At 38.0% G+C, this 17,328-nt stretch overlaps 1 protein-coding gene across 1 annotated transcript; it reads right to left on the minus strand.

Annotated features, from left to right (window-relative positions):
• Positions 1 to 268: 268 nt before the first annotated feature.
• On the minus strand, positions 269 to 14,335 carry CUNH6orf58 (chromosome unknown C6orf58 homolog). The gene is made up of 8 exons (XM_089529484.1): positions 14,130 to 14,335; positions 13,315 to 13,459; positions 8,880 to 9,246; positions 7,642 to 7,728; positions 5,798 to 5,982; positions 5,083 to 5,213; positions 2,391 to 2,629; positions 269 to 357 (listed from the first exon to the last, which is right to left on the minus strand). Exons 1-8 carry the CDS (start codon positions 14,333 to 14,335, stop codon positions 269 to 271), a joined length of 1,449 nt encoding a protein of 482 aa, XP_089385610.1.
• Between the last annotated feature and the right edge of the window lie 2,993 nt (positions 14,336 to 17,328).

The following is a 17,328-nucleotide window of genomic DNA, read 5'->3' on the forward strand; positions in this document are numbered from 1 at the left end:
CCACAGCTGTTTGAGGCCCAGGAGAGGCCTTTATTTAAAAACAAAGTAAGTCAGACTTCTGCTGGTTTACTCCCTAGCCAAATAAAGGAATACTCTATGGTTGTTTGTTTGTTTGTTTGTTTGTTGTTGTTGTTTGCAATAAAACAATTTTGCCACATTTTGTATCCTTTTCTTCCAAAGAAAGTCCTTGATTTAACCAGGGAGTAAACCAGACAGGTTTTGCTGGAACCACTAATGGCCCACAGCCCATACTTTTCCTGCTCCTGTGCTAAACCAAACCTTCAAGGATGCTGCGGCCAATTGTTCTTCCTTCTTCTGTAGACATGGCCATTCTCCATAATGGTAACAAAATTCTCCCTGATTAAAAGAGAAAAAAGAAAAGAAAGCATTTATTTAGTTAGTTATTTCAACATTTTAAATCTATTTTTCATCTGAGTGTGTGAAACAGCTGTGTCAAACAATGAACAAAATCCTGGATGGGGAGATGTAGTGTAAAGTTCCACCCAGGCAAAGCTATACTATTTCTCCCCTCACCCCTCTTGCAGGACTCACCTTTGTTCTGGGACCTCCCTCCAGAGCTATTTAATAGCTGGTGGAGAGTAGACAAACATCAAAGAAGTATTTGCCTCTGTCCTTATCACCAGACACATGACACCATCATTCTCTAGGACCTTCTGAGGCACACCCTTAGGTCCCAAAGGAAGATGTCATTGTGGTGTTTCATTTTGCCCATTGTAATCTAGATGCTGTCATGTGGTTCTAATGGGGGGGGGGATTCATGCCAATAGTAAGCTCAAGGACCCCAATCTGGGTCAGGGCTATGGTGGGGGGTTCAGAGAGTTAAAGGTGTGGATAATGACATTCAAAGCCTTAAACAACTTGGGACCTTGATACTTCAAGGACTTGCTAACTGCTATCAAGTCAGCTTTGACATATGACAACTCTACGAATGAGAGGTAACTCTGGCCCGGTACAGACCTCCGAAAAAGGGAGGCCTGCCAGTACCTTTTTCCCCCTGCAGGGAAGCTGTAGCTGCCAAACCGTGTGGCCTCCCTGCAGAGAAAAAGAACCTGCGAAAAGCGGGTTCTTTTTGTGCCGTGCCAGTTACGCCCGAGTGCACCAATGGTGCACTTGTGACATAACTGGCGCGACATGACATGCAGATGCTATGCGTCCATCACATCACAATGGCAGCGACCATATACATGGGGCGTCGCCACTGTTACGGCGCCACACCGTATGGTTGCTGCGCGGTCCCTTAACCCTAGTACTCCACCAGCACGGCACATTTGGTCCGTCTGGACCAGGCCCCTCTTATCAACAGCCCTGCTCAGGACTTGGAAACTCAGAATCATCATTTCCTTGATGGAGTCTAGCCATCTGGAATGCAGGCTTCATCTTTTCCTACTGCCTTCTACATTACTAAGCATTTACATATATACCTGCATGAGCTCAGATGTTGCTGGGGTGACCCTTCTCTATGGAGATGAATGCAGAGGAAATCTGCACCAGGATTGATGCGGGTTGTAACCATCTGGAACAGATCTTATTACATTGCCTGGCAGTAGCCAGCCCGTCTCCAACCCAGGCTGCTCTGGCAGCTTTTCATGAATGAGAAAATCCAAAATGGCTAACACAAATTCCCTAAGTGGACACATCTCCATATTGGATATGGGCTGCCTACTGCCCAAGCTCATGGCTGTGCAATAAGCTCCATTCCAGATGGTTACAACCCATGTATATCCCAGCGTGGATTTCCTGTGCAATAATCTCCTATGCCTCCCAGTGGGGACAATAATATGGGAAAGGGCCTTCTCTGGTGTGGTAGCCCACTTAAGGAATACTCCCCCCCACCACCACTACTCAGAGGTCAGATTGGAGCCCACACTATTGTCTTTTTGGTACCAAGAGAAAACATAGTGGCAGAAAGGCAGGCTATAGATAGATAAATTAACTAAGCAATTGACTAAAGCTTTTGAATTCTGATTGATTTTTGTCTAAGTTTGTACATGACAGCTTTTAAATTGTCTGAACTGCTTTACAACTGTCCCATTTTAAGTGTTAAATGCTTTTAAATGTTTTTATTGTATGCCACTCAGAGATCCTCAGATATAGAACAGAATATATTTTTTAATAAAATAAGTAAGTGAAGCTCCACCCTCACCCACTTATACTTTAAAGTTAAAATTTTGCAGGTGCATGAATGGAGTAGAATTTAGTTAGGCTTTGAGTATTGTTTGTTTCTTCTTCTTAAACAGAAAACCATAGGGATTTAAAAGGTGTTTTTAAAAAAATAAAAATAAAAAGTGAACAGTCTATATATTAATGCCATACCTGTAAATTAATACAAATGATTAAATATGGACTATTTGCTTGCCTAACACTCCTACCAATTTTCTCATTGGCTCCCCGAAGAGCTCCAAGAAAAAACAGCACTCTGTTCTGCACAGGTGTGAAGTCTGCAATGAAAGGTGCTTTGTCTCCTTCCAAAAGTATTCGAGGTGGTAGTCCAGTCTGGAAGTGGTTTGTTGTGTTCTGATTTGTACGAAAATGTGTGGCTGCAATGAAGTCAACTGCAAGTGCCCAATCCTTCCCAAAGCTGCTTTCAGGATCACTGAGATAAAGTAATCTGAAATGTGGGGAGAACATGAGGTCAGGTTTCAATTCACTCAATATTCCTTCTACTGCCAACAGGAGAAATGCTTTCTGACCTAATAGAATTGTGGGCAATTGATTCACAGAGGGATTTCTAATCCCATCTGACTGGTAACTACATCACTCTTGGGCAATACTTTGAACTCCAGGAAGCCTGTTATATCCTGTTAATTAAAAGTTTGGATTTAGTCCTGGTGCAGACCCAGTAGGAGTAGTTTGCAAACTCCAGGTCCCCCCATGAAACTTATGTGATGTCAGGACTGGCATATGTGTGAAATATGGTTTTCCTAGTGATATAGGGAAGCAATTCATCAAACAAATGTCTGTGTGCCCCAGCTGATAGTGTTACAGCCTAGAAAAAGGCAATTATGCCCTCTTGTCTAGTGAAATAACTGATTTCAGAGGATTAAAAAAGGAACAAAGTTTGTTTTGATTTTCAAATCAAAAAATGACTAGGGTGGAGAGTTTATTACTCAGATCAGTCCTAGTAAATAAATTGCAGATTTTTTGGCCTTTATACACCCACAGAGTATAGTGCTAATGACTACATTGGAATCCAACCAGAATGTCTACTTTCATCCATTATACAGTATATGTCACTAAAAAAGGAAAAGGAAATGAGGACACATGTCATGTCATCAGTCAAATAGACAACAATCTCCTAGTAAAGAACCCTATCTAAACATCTAAACATTCCATGCAAAATACAGAAATTCCTGTTTTTCACAGGACCAGCATAATGGCATTTTTTAATTGGTATCTACTTCCTCCTAGTTAGGCAATAGAATTTTTTTTCTTTGCTAGTCTCAGCTAAAAGGCTTCTTTGAGATACAGCAATTTAATATTAAGGGATCAATTTCTAATTTCAACCTGTAGCGCTATCAATAGGGACCCGGAATTCCATTCCAGCCAAAGGTGTGCTGTGTCTCCAAATAGCACTAGCATCACTCTAAAGGCCAACACAATTTCCTAAGTGGACACATCTGTTTCCCCCCCAATGCAAAATGCAAGCAAAAGAATTAAATAGAAAAGGTCTAACAAAGCAAAAATTACTGTGCATAATCAAGCTTCTTTTCCTTCTTTATATCCTGTTTGAATTATACTCTATGTGGGGGTACCTTTGAAAATTGTTTGGAAACTAAAGAAGGTCCACAATACTAACTGGAACATATAATTCCCCTGTTGAAACAGCTTCACTGGCTACTGGTTCATTTCCAGGCACAATTCAAAATGCTGATTGTGATCTATGAAACTGTACACAGCTGGAGTTCCAGCTATCAAAAAGACCACGGTCCAAAACACACTGCAGAAATAATCCAGTCTGAGATCGCTTTAACTTCCTTGGCTCAGACACAGACCATTCTGCTTATTCAGCCCTTTGAGTATTAATTCCCCATTTCAAAAGGTGTTTTAACTGGAATGTGTTGTATTTGTATTTTTATAATTATTGTAATGCAATTGGCCCTCCATATCTACAGATTCTGCATTCCCTGGTTCAAATTCCACAGCTTGAAAACTTTTTTTTTTGTAAAAAACAAAACAAAAACCAAAAGCAAGCCTTGATTTTGCCATTTTATATAAGAGACACCATTTTACAACACCATTGTATGTAATGGGACTTGAGCATCCACAAATGTTGGTATCCACACAGAGGATCATGGAACCAAACCTCAGCAGATACCAAGGGACCACTGATCATCAGCTATTTCAGCCAAGGCTATCAGAGCGGCTTACAAATTATTAATTAGACATTTCCCTGCCCTCAGGCTTACAATCTAAAAAGACAAGATACAAAAGGAGAAGGGAATGGCAGTGGGGAAGGGGAAAAGTTCATGAAAAGCTACACAGGTACACATATGTCTGTCCTCTACAAATGGAATAGCCAGAAGCTGAAATCCTGTATCACATGTAAATTTGCACACACATTGATCAATGATGGTTGTACTATGCCATCCTTTCTCTGGATGTTGATGTTACATAACTAGGTGTACATCTGCTTATCGCTCCATTGTGTAATAGGGAATGAACAATGGTTGCAGTTCCAGTGAATTGAATGGTGCATTAAAGATGGTAACAAATAGTTATGCTTGGCTCCATGTTCAATAGTTATATCCGCTTATACAACCAGGACTTTAGCCATTGTGCAATGGTTAAAAGAACCAAAACAAAAAAACAAATCAGTCATACAGCCACATGCATAAGGGAATTTACATGTGCATATGATACCAAGAAAAATCTAGTGTGAAAGTCAAGAATTGGCAGGAGTCTGCCACCACTGCTCCCCTCCAGCATCTGCTGCCTAACAGCAGCCCTGTATATCAATTGCTGCTGGTTAAGAATGGATTCTCAAACCAATATCTGACTCATGAATACAAACAGTTGGAAACCTGCTGAAAGCCTTTAGTACGTTGGATAGTTTTACTTTACCGATTTTGAAACTTTGGAAGTGCAAAACCGATGGAGAGGACATGAGCTTTCCACATGTACTTTAGTGCTTCATCTTGTGAGAAGGAATGAGTTGCAGATGACTCAGTGCTTGGTGCAGTGGATAAAAGATACTAAAAGTAGAAATACATGTATCTGTTATTATGGCTAATCAACTTCCCTCCCCTCAAATTGATTACATTTGGTATGGGTATAGGTGAGCTTGATCCCTTTTTCTTTTCTCAGAATCTCTTGGAAATTATCCCCCCCCCCCCTTTTTAACATTCATTTGGAAATTAAACACCAACTTCAGTGGGACCTACCTGCCATTTTCCATGGCATGCTTCTGCTGATGTTGCCAAGGAAATGGTATTAAGAAGTATAGTTGGCCCTCCATTTTCTCAGGGTATCTATTGTGCCACTCCTCCCCAGTGAAAATGGAGGCTTATGCATATTCAAGCCTCATAGGCTTGAATGGGATGCGCCATTGGAAATAGTAGAGGTTGCCCCTCTGCAGATATTCGAGCACAAAGATCCCAGATCCATGAGTTAGAAGGGGCAACTGTATATTACCTTTGACACTGGAAGTAATATATATTTTTCACAATAGTCTTCTAGAATTTAAAAAACAACAGCAGGAGCAGCAAGAGCAACAACAGCACCCCACGTTGGGATCCCATTTTGGAAGAAAGGCAGGATATTAAACAAGCCACACTACCTTGAAGAACTTTCTCCAGTCAGCCATGAGTGCTGGGGCCTGGGCATTGCATTCAGTAGTGGTGTGACAGAAATCAGCTTCCTGCCCATCTGGTGGGAGTATTTTTACCTCATATGGCAGCTCTCCAAAGAAGCCACTATCCACAGCTCCCAGAAAGGGAATAACTGATAGGTAGTAATTCATGCCTAGAGTAGTGAACAGTAGTGAGCCTGGTTTAGCAGAAGACATCTTGACAGATAGAAAAATTGCTTCTGAAAGTGATGTTCTCATATATACAGTCTCCTTCTTTTGGCAGAACTAAAACCCTCTTGGTTCAGTTTATCTTAATCCAAAATATTCGTGGCTAAGTGACTGCAACCATAGGCTTTCTCTTCACTGTCATGAGCCCATATTCATACCATAGATCATTTTTTGGATAATAACAATAGGGAGAACTAAAAATGATAACGCTTCATGCAACCTCCTAAAAGAGGGGAACAAATCTAAGCAGTCTCAGCATAACTGAACAGTGTGGTACATGTTCAGCTTTATGATTATTATATTTTGTGAAATGTGTTAAAGTTGTTAAAATTTAGTCATAGTCACTAATGGCTTATACAGGCATTTTTATCTCTTGTTTTAGAAATATGGTGCTCTTCTAATTCTTCTATTACATTGAATAAAAATATGTTCATGCTACATGAAGACTACATGGCATGCATATCACAATTTAGTATCGATGATCATATGTTATTCTAATTCTCAAGCTGTGCCTCTGTTATTATGGAGATAATCCTATAATGGCTTTGTGTAACTGTCAGCTCCCATGAAAGCTGTAATGTCAAGACACGCAATTTTCATCAATCACACTCAACAACTCTTTGATAATCTTTTAATGCTTTATTTTGTTCTTATTTTTCTCTAGAGAACTAACCTGGTGTAGTATTTGAGTCTTGGACCTTGATCATGGAAACCAGGTTTCAAATCCCTACTCAGCCATGGAAACCTACTGGAGGGTGCATCTTCACTGTAACAATAATGCAGTGTGATACCACTTTAACTGCTATGGCTCTGTCCTACAGAATCCTGGGGTTTGTATTTGGGTGAGGCACCACCACTCTTTGGCAGAGAAGGCTAAAGACCCTGTAAAACTACAAGTTCCAAGATTCCATAGGATGAAACTACAGCACTGAAAATGGAGTCAAACTACATTATTTCCACAGTTCAGAAGCAATTTTTGGAGTAAAACTCACAGAATTCCTTGAGGGGAATTCTGGAAGTTGTGGTCCAAAACCTGACTTTCCCCAGCTTTGATAGTCTGTGAACTGATTGCCCAACTGAGTCAATGATGCTACAAGAATATGTGATCATGAGAGAGTTGCCCTGGTTCAGTGGTCTTGCGACAATAGCAAAATATTAAAGATGACCTTCACAGAGGAGATTCAGCAAGTTCCTCCACAACTTGCCCTTGTATCACATATATCCCAGGGTTGTGAAAGCTACTGGTATTTGTTCTCTATATCCAGTTCCTGTAACTAAAGGAAGAACTGCTATTCAAGCTTTACTAAGTAGGCTGGTGCTGGTATTGATGGTGCTTGTGAAGGTGGAGGAAGAGGAGGAGAGGCACAACAGCAGCTGCAGTCACTCTTATTTCATTAGGAAATACTACCTGAAATCTTATTCATATTGAAAAACTAGATTAAAAAAAAGAATATCAGCTGCTATTGAGCATGTGGTGTAAGGAATTTCCTCAGCTATGTCTAGTAACAGCAAAGTGCCTTGTTTGGGGTAAATCTTAATGGATAACAAATGCTGAATTGCTTTCAAAGCCATACAATATTTCATGAAGAAGCAGAAACACTTACAAGCCCACCAGCTGTTGATGGATATGCACATGTTGTCTCCATCCATATGGCCACATGTCGTGGCATTCAAGGGATCTGCTAGTCTGCCTGGGGGGGGAAATATCAGAGTATTTCAGACAATGTATTTGTATAAATGGTAAATGAGTTTTATACTTGACCCAGAGCTTTGCTTTGTTTATGAAGTTTATTTGTTTATGAAGTTGTTGATCTTGGTGCTTAGCAAAGAGAAAGGACAGGTATATCTCAAAATTTAGCCTAGGTCCATCTCATATATCACCAGCAGCTGAATGTTTCTCATATGCTGATACTAGCCAATCTGATTTGCCAGTCAGAATTATCTGAACCTTGGCTGACAAACAATGTTTATTAATTGAGTGAAAAATCAATATTTTCTGTTCCGAGAGATGTAGGGGACATGTATTCCTCAGGATGACATTTGAGAATTCCTCTTTCAATAGATACAGAACTGATTATGTTTGATTGTGTAAAGGTCTTTGGGGCTGAATTGATTTTATCCACATCTGAATGTGTGCATGGTTTTAATTTATCTTAAACTTCTCTAAATAGCTGGTTTGAGCCTTTTAAATTATTTAACATATTTTAGGTTTATTTAAGTTATTTTCACTTGCTTAAACTCTTTTAATTGGGTTGAATTAACTTTATTATACACCACCCTAAGGTCTCACATTATATGAAAGAATACAAATGTTCTGCTTCCTTTTATCTCCTGTCTTTTAATGGATTTGTTTTAAAGTATTTTAATCAAACATATTGCTTAACTAGATTTTAACAAGAACTTTTCTATATATTTTACTACTCTCTTTGTAGAGGTTTTAAGTGTATTTTTTAAAAATTATGTAAACCCCTGAGTCCCAGTGGTACGATAATAATAACAAAGTTTATTTATATTTCCCGCCTCTCCCAAGGATCAAGGTGGGATTACATCAATAAAAATGATACAATAATGCAAAATATGATCAATAAAACACTAATACTGAATTAACCAACATTCCTATTAGTTTTCTAAAATAACAATTCATCAATTCATCAACAGAGTGCAGTACAAATGAAATTTATTATTATTATTATTATTATTATTATTATTATATTAAAATTAAAAAAATATTGGCTACTCATTGAGAGAAAATTGCATCCTCTTCCATTCTGGATTCATACCTTCTCGCTATTTTACTTCTCATGAAACATTAAAGGTTTAGAGTGTAAGAAATTGTTTGTACCTGTTTCATATTGCCAACCATGCTGCAAGGGAAGTCCCCAGAGAATATTGCCAACATTATTTGGTCCCAGACTAAGAAAATACTTAGCTGAGGAGTTGAGCAAGATTTTGTATAATCCCATTCTCTCTATGTAGTTCCAGGCATTGATGACAAGGGTGTTGCCTTGTTTGGAGTAATCTTCCAAGCTTCCAGGTGCAAACTGCCATAGTGGAGGAAAGGCATCTCTGTCCCCTTCATGCTCCTCAACTTGCCTTTCTGCAGGCACTGGACTGAAAACAGTCGTAGTTAGGAGGAAATGGACAAGGTATAGCATAGATCCCATGCTGGACAGGACTATGTTGCTTCTGGACCTCACCAAGCGTGGAAGCTGATTTTAAACAAGTAAAGACCAATCAGAATGCGACATGTACATTCTATGAAAATCAGATACTTTTTCCCCACCCAGTTCTTTATTGGTTTTTCCCCTTAAGCTTTATCCAAAAGACCCAATTATGGAAGTGTTTTATCCCATCATTACTACCTTAGAAATGCAGGTTCAGCACAACAAATAATTTACCTTCCAGTAAGAAGGAGGGCTAAAGTAAAGCAATAAAATAGCATATATAAATCAGTGATGTGTTTCTCTCTTCCCCCCCCCCCCCAGCAAATATTGTTTTCCCCACAGCAACATACTGTTTGTGACAGGCCCACATTAGCACACACACAACAAGGCCAATGCCATTTTGGGCTGCATCAGTAGAAGTATAGTGTCTAGATCAAGAGAAGTAATATTTTCAGTCTATTCTGCTTTGGTCAGGCCCCACCTGGAATATTGTGTCCAGTTCTAGGCACCACAATTCAAAAAGGATGTTGAGAAACTGGAGCGTGTGCAAAGGATAGGGTTGCCATAATTGTCCACTTTTACCAGGGACAAAATGTGGAACAAATTCAAGACCAAACTGTAGGACAACTGCAGGACAAAACTCAGCCCAAAATGTAGGACATTGAAGAAAAATGGTGGACCTTAAATGTCCTACATTTTGAGCTGAGTTTTGTCCTGCAGTTGCCCTACAGTTTGGTCTTGAATTTGTCCTACATTTTGTCCCTGGTAAAAGTGGACAATTATGGCAGCCCTAGAAAGGAGGGTGACTAAAATGGTGAAGGGTCTGGAAACCATGTCCTATGAGGAATGACTTAGGGAGCTGGGGATGTTTAGCTTGGAAAAGAGAATGTTCTGTGGGAAGGAAGCCAGGAGGAATAAACTCTCTCAGAGTGTGGTGGAGTCTCCTTCTTTGGAGGTCTTTAAGCAGAGGCTGGATGGCCATCTGTCGGGAATGCTTTCATTGAGATTTCCTGCCTGACAGAATGGGGTTGGACTGGATGGCCCTTGCGGTCTTTTCCAGCTCTATTATTCTATGATTCTATGAGGAACAGAAATGTGCTTTGCACAATTAGTACAGAAAATAACAGAAGCTCCCGGAGAACTGAGAGATAGCTTGATTTGACTGCTTCCATGTGAGCAATCACTCTGAATTATTCCATTTGTAACTTTCAAAAGTTTGTTTTTCTGTGCTTCTTCCATAATCACCATGACCACTTGAAAATTAGGTAAGGAAAAAGAAGACAGAAGATATTTTAAATCATATTTTGCTCCAAAAAGTTGAAGCTCAAGACAAATCCTAAGAATATAAAGAGAAAGAACTACAGTTCTGTGAAAGTTTGGAATAGCAGCACAACATACACTGGACAAAAGACAAAATGATTTCCTAGAATCAGTTTTTACAATTTAATAAATTAATTGATTTAATAAATTACTTAATTACTGTTCATGTTGAGGAGTAATTTGCTGGAGTTTATACAAATATGAACATTTCTGTACCTATTTCTGTGGCATGCTGGCTGAAACATTCTGGAAACTGTAATCCAAAAAAGTAACTTTTCATAGCTTTGATGTTGGTGAAGCCCCTAGTTATACCTGTAGCTGGGTATGCAAAATTATCAATAAACACTAAATTCTCTCCCCTTCTGCAGCAGAAACAAATTTGCATTGTTCTCCATTTCTTTTCTGAAAAGATCTAAGGAGATCCAAGAAAAGGTATCATAGGAAATCTCATCTGGCCTGGAGTTCCTTATCTGTCTCTCACCACATGACGGTGCTACAGAGTTGATTTCCTTCCCAAGCTTTTCCGTCTGGCGGAAACAAAACAACTGCAATGTGAATAGTCTCATCTTAATTCATTTCTAGTTTTAAAATAATGTTTAAAAACAGGGTGCAAAAAATGAGGATCACCTCCAATGTTTAGAGACACAAATCTGTGGATAAAATAGGAGTAAATAAAGCAATTAACACACAGGTGCCTATTGTTTGCATGTTTTGCATTTAACATGCATTGTGATTTATTCTTATAATTGTTTTAACTGGCTGTTGGCATATAATAACCTTCAAAACAGCCTGGGATGTGTTCTGGAAGCTGCAGGTGGGAACATGCTTGGCCTTATATGTAAGTGGAAAGGTCTTCTGCTTTCACAAAGGGGCCCTGTAATTCTGACCCAGGATTTTATCTTGTATCAGATATTTAAAATGAAGGGGGAATAAACCTTTTGATCTTTGCAGTCTTCCTACCAAAACCAAAAAAATTGTTACCTACTTGGTACATTTCTCCATTTGAGATGATGTATTTTATTATTAATAGCAAGAATGAATATGATGGTTCTGGAGCAAATGTAAGGGAAATTACTATTCTGTTCTGAAAATTAGTTTGTATATAAATTGGCATAAAATGCATGCATATATATGAATAGTCTATTCTCATTATGTCTCTTTAGTCTTTCGTTATTTGCTTTCAACCATCCATTTTGGTTTAAACTGTAATTCCTTCTCCATTAATTAGCCTCTAACTAACTGTGGGGTGCCTTCCTGTTGCCATGGGTTTTCCACATAGGATTTCTGCATTGTTTCTTGACCTCATTCCTTTTGGCTATTCAGTAGGATAATGAAACTGCAGCCAAGAGGCAGAACTCCTGAAGTGTTAATCATTAGGGGGAAGAGACAATCTCTGTAGGTGTAGTTTTTCTAACCCTCAAATGACAGACAGCACTAGATTCTCCAATTCATGCTTCTGTGTAACTCTTAAACATACAGGAGGTCTATGGTCCATTACCATCAGCAAAAAGGCTTTTTAAGGAGGCACATTTGTCAAAATAAAATAGGGAGGGTATGTAGAAATCTAAGAGGCCTCTACAGAATAATCTAACTGTCCAGAAAAATACTAAGTACATAGGCCAAGATCCTACAATAGAGTTGATTTGTGCAAGTCTCTGTGTGTGGATGGCACAGTGCAATGGTTTGAGTGTTGGGCCACAACTATGATGATCAGGGTCCAATTCCTTGCTTGACCATGGAAACCCACTGGATGACCTTAAGCAAATCATACAGTCTCATCTCAGAAAACCCCATGATAGACCAGCCTTGGTTGGGAACAAACTTGAAGGCACAAAACAACAACAAAATTAATATTTTAGCTTGATCATTTTAAAATTATTGTAATCTGCTTTGAATAACATCTTGGAACAAATATGGGATATACAATTAACCAAACAATAAGATTCACTGTTAACACTTTTTTGTTATGAGGCAAGAGTGTGTCATCATCTGCCAAAGGTGCAGTTAGAGATAAGAGCCTTTGTGGGATTCAGATTGCCATGTAAGGGAGGAAAGCGTTGAAAAGGACAAAGGAAGTCCAGAGATATTAGAGGAGTGTATGATATTATTTGTGAATCAAAGAGCTAGTTCAAAGGGGCCCATAACCACCTTGTTCTGTGGGAAGGAAGTCAGTGAAGGAACTTGAACAATGTCAGTTTGTAACTTCAGTAGTATGTATCTATTGTAACAACAAGCTTTGAGGACCAACTATCAAGAAAGATACTATCTTAAGTTCTCTATGATGAACTCTATGAGGTCTTTTTTCAAAGTATTACTATCTCTATATAATAGAGTGTAGAATTCTTGGAATTCTCTTTTGATTTTCTTTGGGTCGGTAGTTGTCCCCTCTTCTCTCGTCTTTATTTCTGATATTATGTTTCTTTCTTTTTGTTTTTTCAGTCTGTATGAAAGCCATCAACCTGGTTTATTAGCTTGTTCAAAGTATGCTTGCTTTATATATCTTAATTTATTTTGTATTTCCTCATTTTCTTCCAGATCTATTTGCTTTTTAAGAGTTTTGATTTCTTTGACAGTAATCTTGTTTGATGGATTTCTACTTAACTCTTTTTCTTTTTGTTGTAGCAAAGTATACAATGAAATTAGTTTCTCTCTTTTCTTTCTTTTAATAATGCAGTTTTGCTGAATAAAGAAACCTCTCATGTAGGCTTTAGAGGCCTCCCACACCATTGTCTCTTCAATGTCCTCGTTCAAGTTTTCTTCAAAAAATAGTTTTAGGGCTTCTCTCCCCCTTACCAAAATCTCTTCTTTTTGGAGTAACATTTGATTAAGTCTCCATGAGTAATCTGCTTGTTGTGTTCTAATCTCAATTAGAATAGGGCTGTGATCCAATATAGTCCTAGATTCAAAATTCATCCTCAAGACATCTTTACATATCATTCTAGTGGAAACAACATATCAATTCTAGAGAGGGATATATGCCTCTCTGAGAAATATGTAAAGTCTTTAAAGTTTTTGTACTTGTATCTCCAGATATCATGGAGAGTCTGTTCTTCAATTAAGTTTTCAAATGTTTTGGGTAGTTTCCCTTGTGTTCTCTTGATCTTTTTCTGAGATTTCCTATCGATTCCTGGATCCACTACCCCATTCCAGTCTCCCAGGATGATGATCTTTTCATAGTTAAATTTACATAGTTCCTTGTTTAATTTGTTATAGAACTGTTCTTTTTTTGTCCAGTGGTGCATAGAGTCCTATAATCATACATTTTCCATTAGGAAGTGTTGCTTCTAGACCTATGTACCGTCCTTCTTTATCCTCCAGTAGGGTTTTCACAATAATTTTTTTATTTATATACATCACTACGCCATTTTTCTTTCTTGCATTGGCCGAAATGAATTCTTTACCTAGTCTTTTATTTTCCAAAAGTCTGACATCTTTCTCTCTAATATGCGTTTCTTGAAGGCATATAACATCTGCTTTTTGTTTTTTAAAATAGTGAAATACCTTTCTACATTTTTGTGGGGAATTCATTCCCCTTACATTCCATGATATCATTTTTAAATTATGCATTTTTGTCTTGTAAATTAAATAACCTTTATGTCTTACCTTACTTTCTCTTTTGTCTTTCTTTGCTAGCTCCTGTTGCCTCTTCTTCATTCTCACTATGAGCTTTATTCTGTTCTTCTTCCTCTTCCTCTGTTTCTTCTTCTGAGTCAGATTTGTGGGCAGATTTCCCTTCCTCTTCTTCTTTCTTGTTGATATTTTCTCTTTTCTCTAAATCTCTTTTGTACTTTTTCAGAAAGTCTTTCATTTTCATTATGGAGTTTATCTTAAATGACTCTGATTTATATTTGAACGATACGCCTTCCAGTCTATCCCACCTGTAGATGATGTCATTGTTTTTAGCAAAGATACAAGTGGTTTGTACTTAGATCTTTTTTTAGAATTCTTAAGGGAATGTCCTTGTATATAATTAACTTTTCTCCATCAATTTCTAGCTTTTGGTCGTAATTCAGTTGGATAATTTCATCCCTGGTTTTTTCCTTGTGAAATAAATGACAATGTCCCGTGGTAATTTCTTCTGTCTAGCAACTTTTGAATTAATAGGAAACATTTTACTTATTTCCCATTAGAATTGATCCTGTTCTGCTCCTACATAGTCTGCTAATCTTCGTTCTCCTTTTCTTTTAAGCCTCTAATTTTTATACAGTTCTCTCTTTGTTTTAGATCTTGTAAAGCTCTCTCATCTCAATCTTTCTCATAATTCTTCTCTAAATCTATAACTTTTTTATTTATCTTATTAGTCTTGACCTCGATTTTTCCAATATCTTTCTCCATCAGAGATCTGTCTTCTGTTGCTTTCCCTAAGGTCTCCTTAATGTCTTTTAGTTCTGCTCTGATTTCTTGACAGATTTCCAGTTTAATTTCTTTTCTCATAGCATTCATATCTCTTTTCAGTGCTTTTATATCCTCTTTCATGTCCAAATATAACGTCTTTAGTTCTTCCAATAATGTGGTTTGTTCCAATGAACTTGCTCCGATGTTCTCCTCTGTTGACCTGGGTCCAATTTTGTTTTCCTTGTGTTCATTTTGCTTCTTGTTGTATCTATTTTAATTTTTATATTCTTTTTCTTTTCCCTCAGCTTCTCTCTGGGTTTCTTTAGACCCCTTTTCTTCTGCGTCCGCTATCTTCCCCTGGGTCTCCCTTTTCCCTCCTTCGCTGGTCTTCTCTACTTGCCTCAGCTTCTCTCTGGGTTTCTTTAGACCTCTTTTCTTCTGCGTCCGCTGTCTTCCCCTGGGTCTCCCTTTTCCCTCCTTCGCTGGTCTTCCCTGCTTGCCTCGGCTTCTCGGTTAGAGAGGTAATTCTGAGGGAAGAGAAGCCTCAAACTATTTAGGTTAAGACAGGAGAAGAATCCTGTGTAACCAAGTGGTCACAGCGTAGCATTCTGATTTTGATTGCATATTAGAATGTAAGAATGTTAAAAATAAATAAACAAATACATTATAAAAAGAAGGAACTTCATGACAGTAAGATTGGTTTTAGCAATGGGAACAATTGCTCAGAGAGGTGGTGCAGTCCCCTTCTCTGGACATTTTCAAAAAGTGGCTGGGCATCTACCTGCTGGGTAGTGGGAGATCATGCACTGAACAGGAGGTTGGACTCCATGCCTCATGAGGCCACTTCAAACTCTGTGATTCCATGATTCTACTATTTTAATTTTGGCCCAGTTCACCAATCCATCCACATCATTTTGAATTTTGGTCCTGTTTTTTTGGGTATCATCTCACCCACCATCCAATTTGGTGTAATTTGCCAATTTGATAAACATGCTTCCTATTCCATCATGTAAGTCATTTAAAATGTTATGAAGAGGTAACTGTTCTTTTTCTTTGGACACCTCAATTATATCTCTAAATGCTCAACTGAAGTTTCACGTTACTGCATTGCTAGAAATTTGGGGACTGGATGAACATTTCATTGAGGGGCAGAATTTTTACTAGGGATGACAATGTTTTCATTTTGCCCCTATAGCTGCATACCTCACAGGGCCTTTTTTCATTTTTATAGCTTTTTATATCTTTCATATATTTTCACATGTTAAAAGCCAAAGGAAAGAGAACATGTAAAAAATGAACTAACTCTTACACACACATAGGATTAATTCCCATTCATTTCAATTTTCCAATCATGTTTTACTACGGTTATTATTCTGGGAGGGGAAAACAACTCTGGTTATATGTGAATGTGTTCTTGCTAAGTTGTAGTTAGTTAATCAATCAATTTAAAAAGCAGACGACATTGCATTTCAAATCTGAGGAGGTTTTCAATTAAAAGATACGTACAATCCATACTAAAATGGAATACAGCTTACTACCAGGAATCTAAAGAAGACAACCAGTAAAAATAAAGAAGGATATTAAAATAAATTAGCATGTCACAGGAAGAGCCAGTGAATACAATGTGCTGTTCAGAAAGGATTAATCTTCTGATGAACTTTTTTTTTGTCTAGTCTTTTTGTTTTTGTAATGCCAGTTTGTAATCCCATGATCTCATTCTACTCAGAGGGGTGGGGGAGACTGTCTTTTCCAATCTTTCTCCCTTCCAAAATAACAGAAGGCATGAAATCAAAGCCAGAGGCTGGGCTTCGGTGATGGTGATAAAATGACATACTACAAGAGTCTCCATAGAAACCAGGACTCCAGACTCATTCACATACAGAAACTGCTTCCTATGCAATCCAGCTAGATGGATTGATGGGGTGTGTGCTTGTGCCATGCACCCAAGCATGAAACAGAAGAAAGAGAGAGAGAGTATTGTCTTTGTTGTAGTAACAAATCCTATCAAATTTCTGTACAATTCACTGAAGCCTTAAAGCAGGGTCAGTGTAAAAACAGAGTGTTCATCACAATGGTCTCCCAAAGGCTTATACATTACATGAATCAAATAGCTGGTGAGTGTTTTGTTAGAATAGCTATACAAAATAATTCTACATTACTTGTTTATCAAAAAATAAGTTTTGTTTTGTTTTTATTGACACCATTTTTGAACCAGAAATGTTCTTTGTGTAATTCAAATATAGCGGGATGGTAACACAAGCTACCTTAAAAAAGGGAAAGCTCTTAGCCATTCCCTTCTTTGATGTAATTCTATAGCATCAAAGGAGAAAAAACATGAGGTTCACAAAACTATAATACGCTAAATACACATTTTGGAATATTTTAATAGACTAAAGAACTGACAAGCATCTGAAATTTAGACCACTCATCTAAAAATTGTTTCTAAGCATGGCATTAAAGAGCAACATTATC

This window comes from Sceloporus occidentalis, unplaced genomic scaffold (genome assembly GCF_023333645.1).
Source record: "Sceloporus occidentalis isolate IW3139 unplaced genomic scaffold, rSceOcc1.0.p SCAF_6, whole genome shotgun sequence".
NCBI classification, from domain to species: Eukaryota; Metazoa; Chordata; class Lepidosauria; order Squamata; family Phrynosomatidae; genus Sceloporus; species Sceloporus occidentalis.

What these genes read in the sequence shown, in the direction of transcription:
- CUNH6orf58 (XM_089529484.1), bottom strand. Translation starts at nt 14,335, where the DNA reads ATGAAAATGAAAGACTTTCTGAAAAAGTACAAAAGAGATTTAGAGAAA. An exon ending in TGGTTGGCAATATGAAACAG is followed by an intron (nt 7,729 to 8,879) that starts GTACAAACAATT and finishes TTCCCCCCCCAG; the next exon opens with GCAGACTAGCAGATCCCTTG. An exon ending in ACTGGAGAAAGTTCTTCAAG is followed by an intron (nt 5,214 to 5,797) that starts GTAGTGTGGCTT and finishes TTCTACTTTTAG; the next exon opens with TATCTTTTATCCACTGCACC.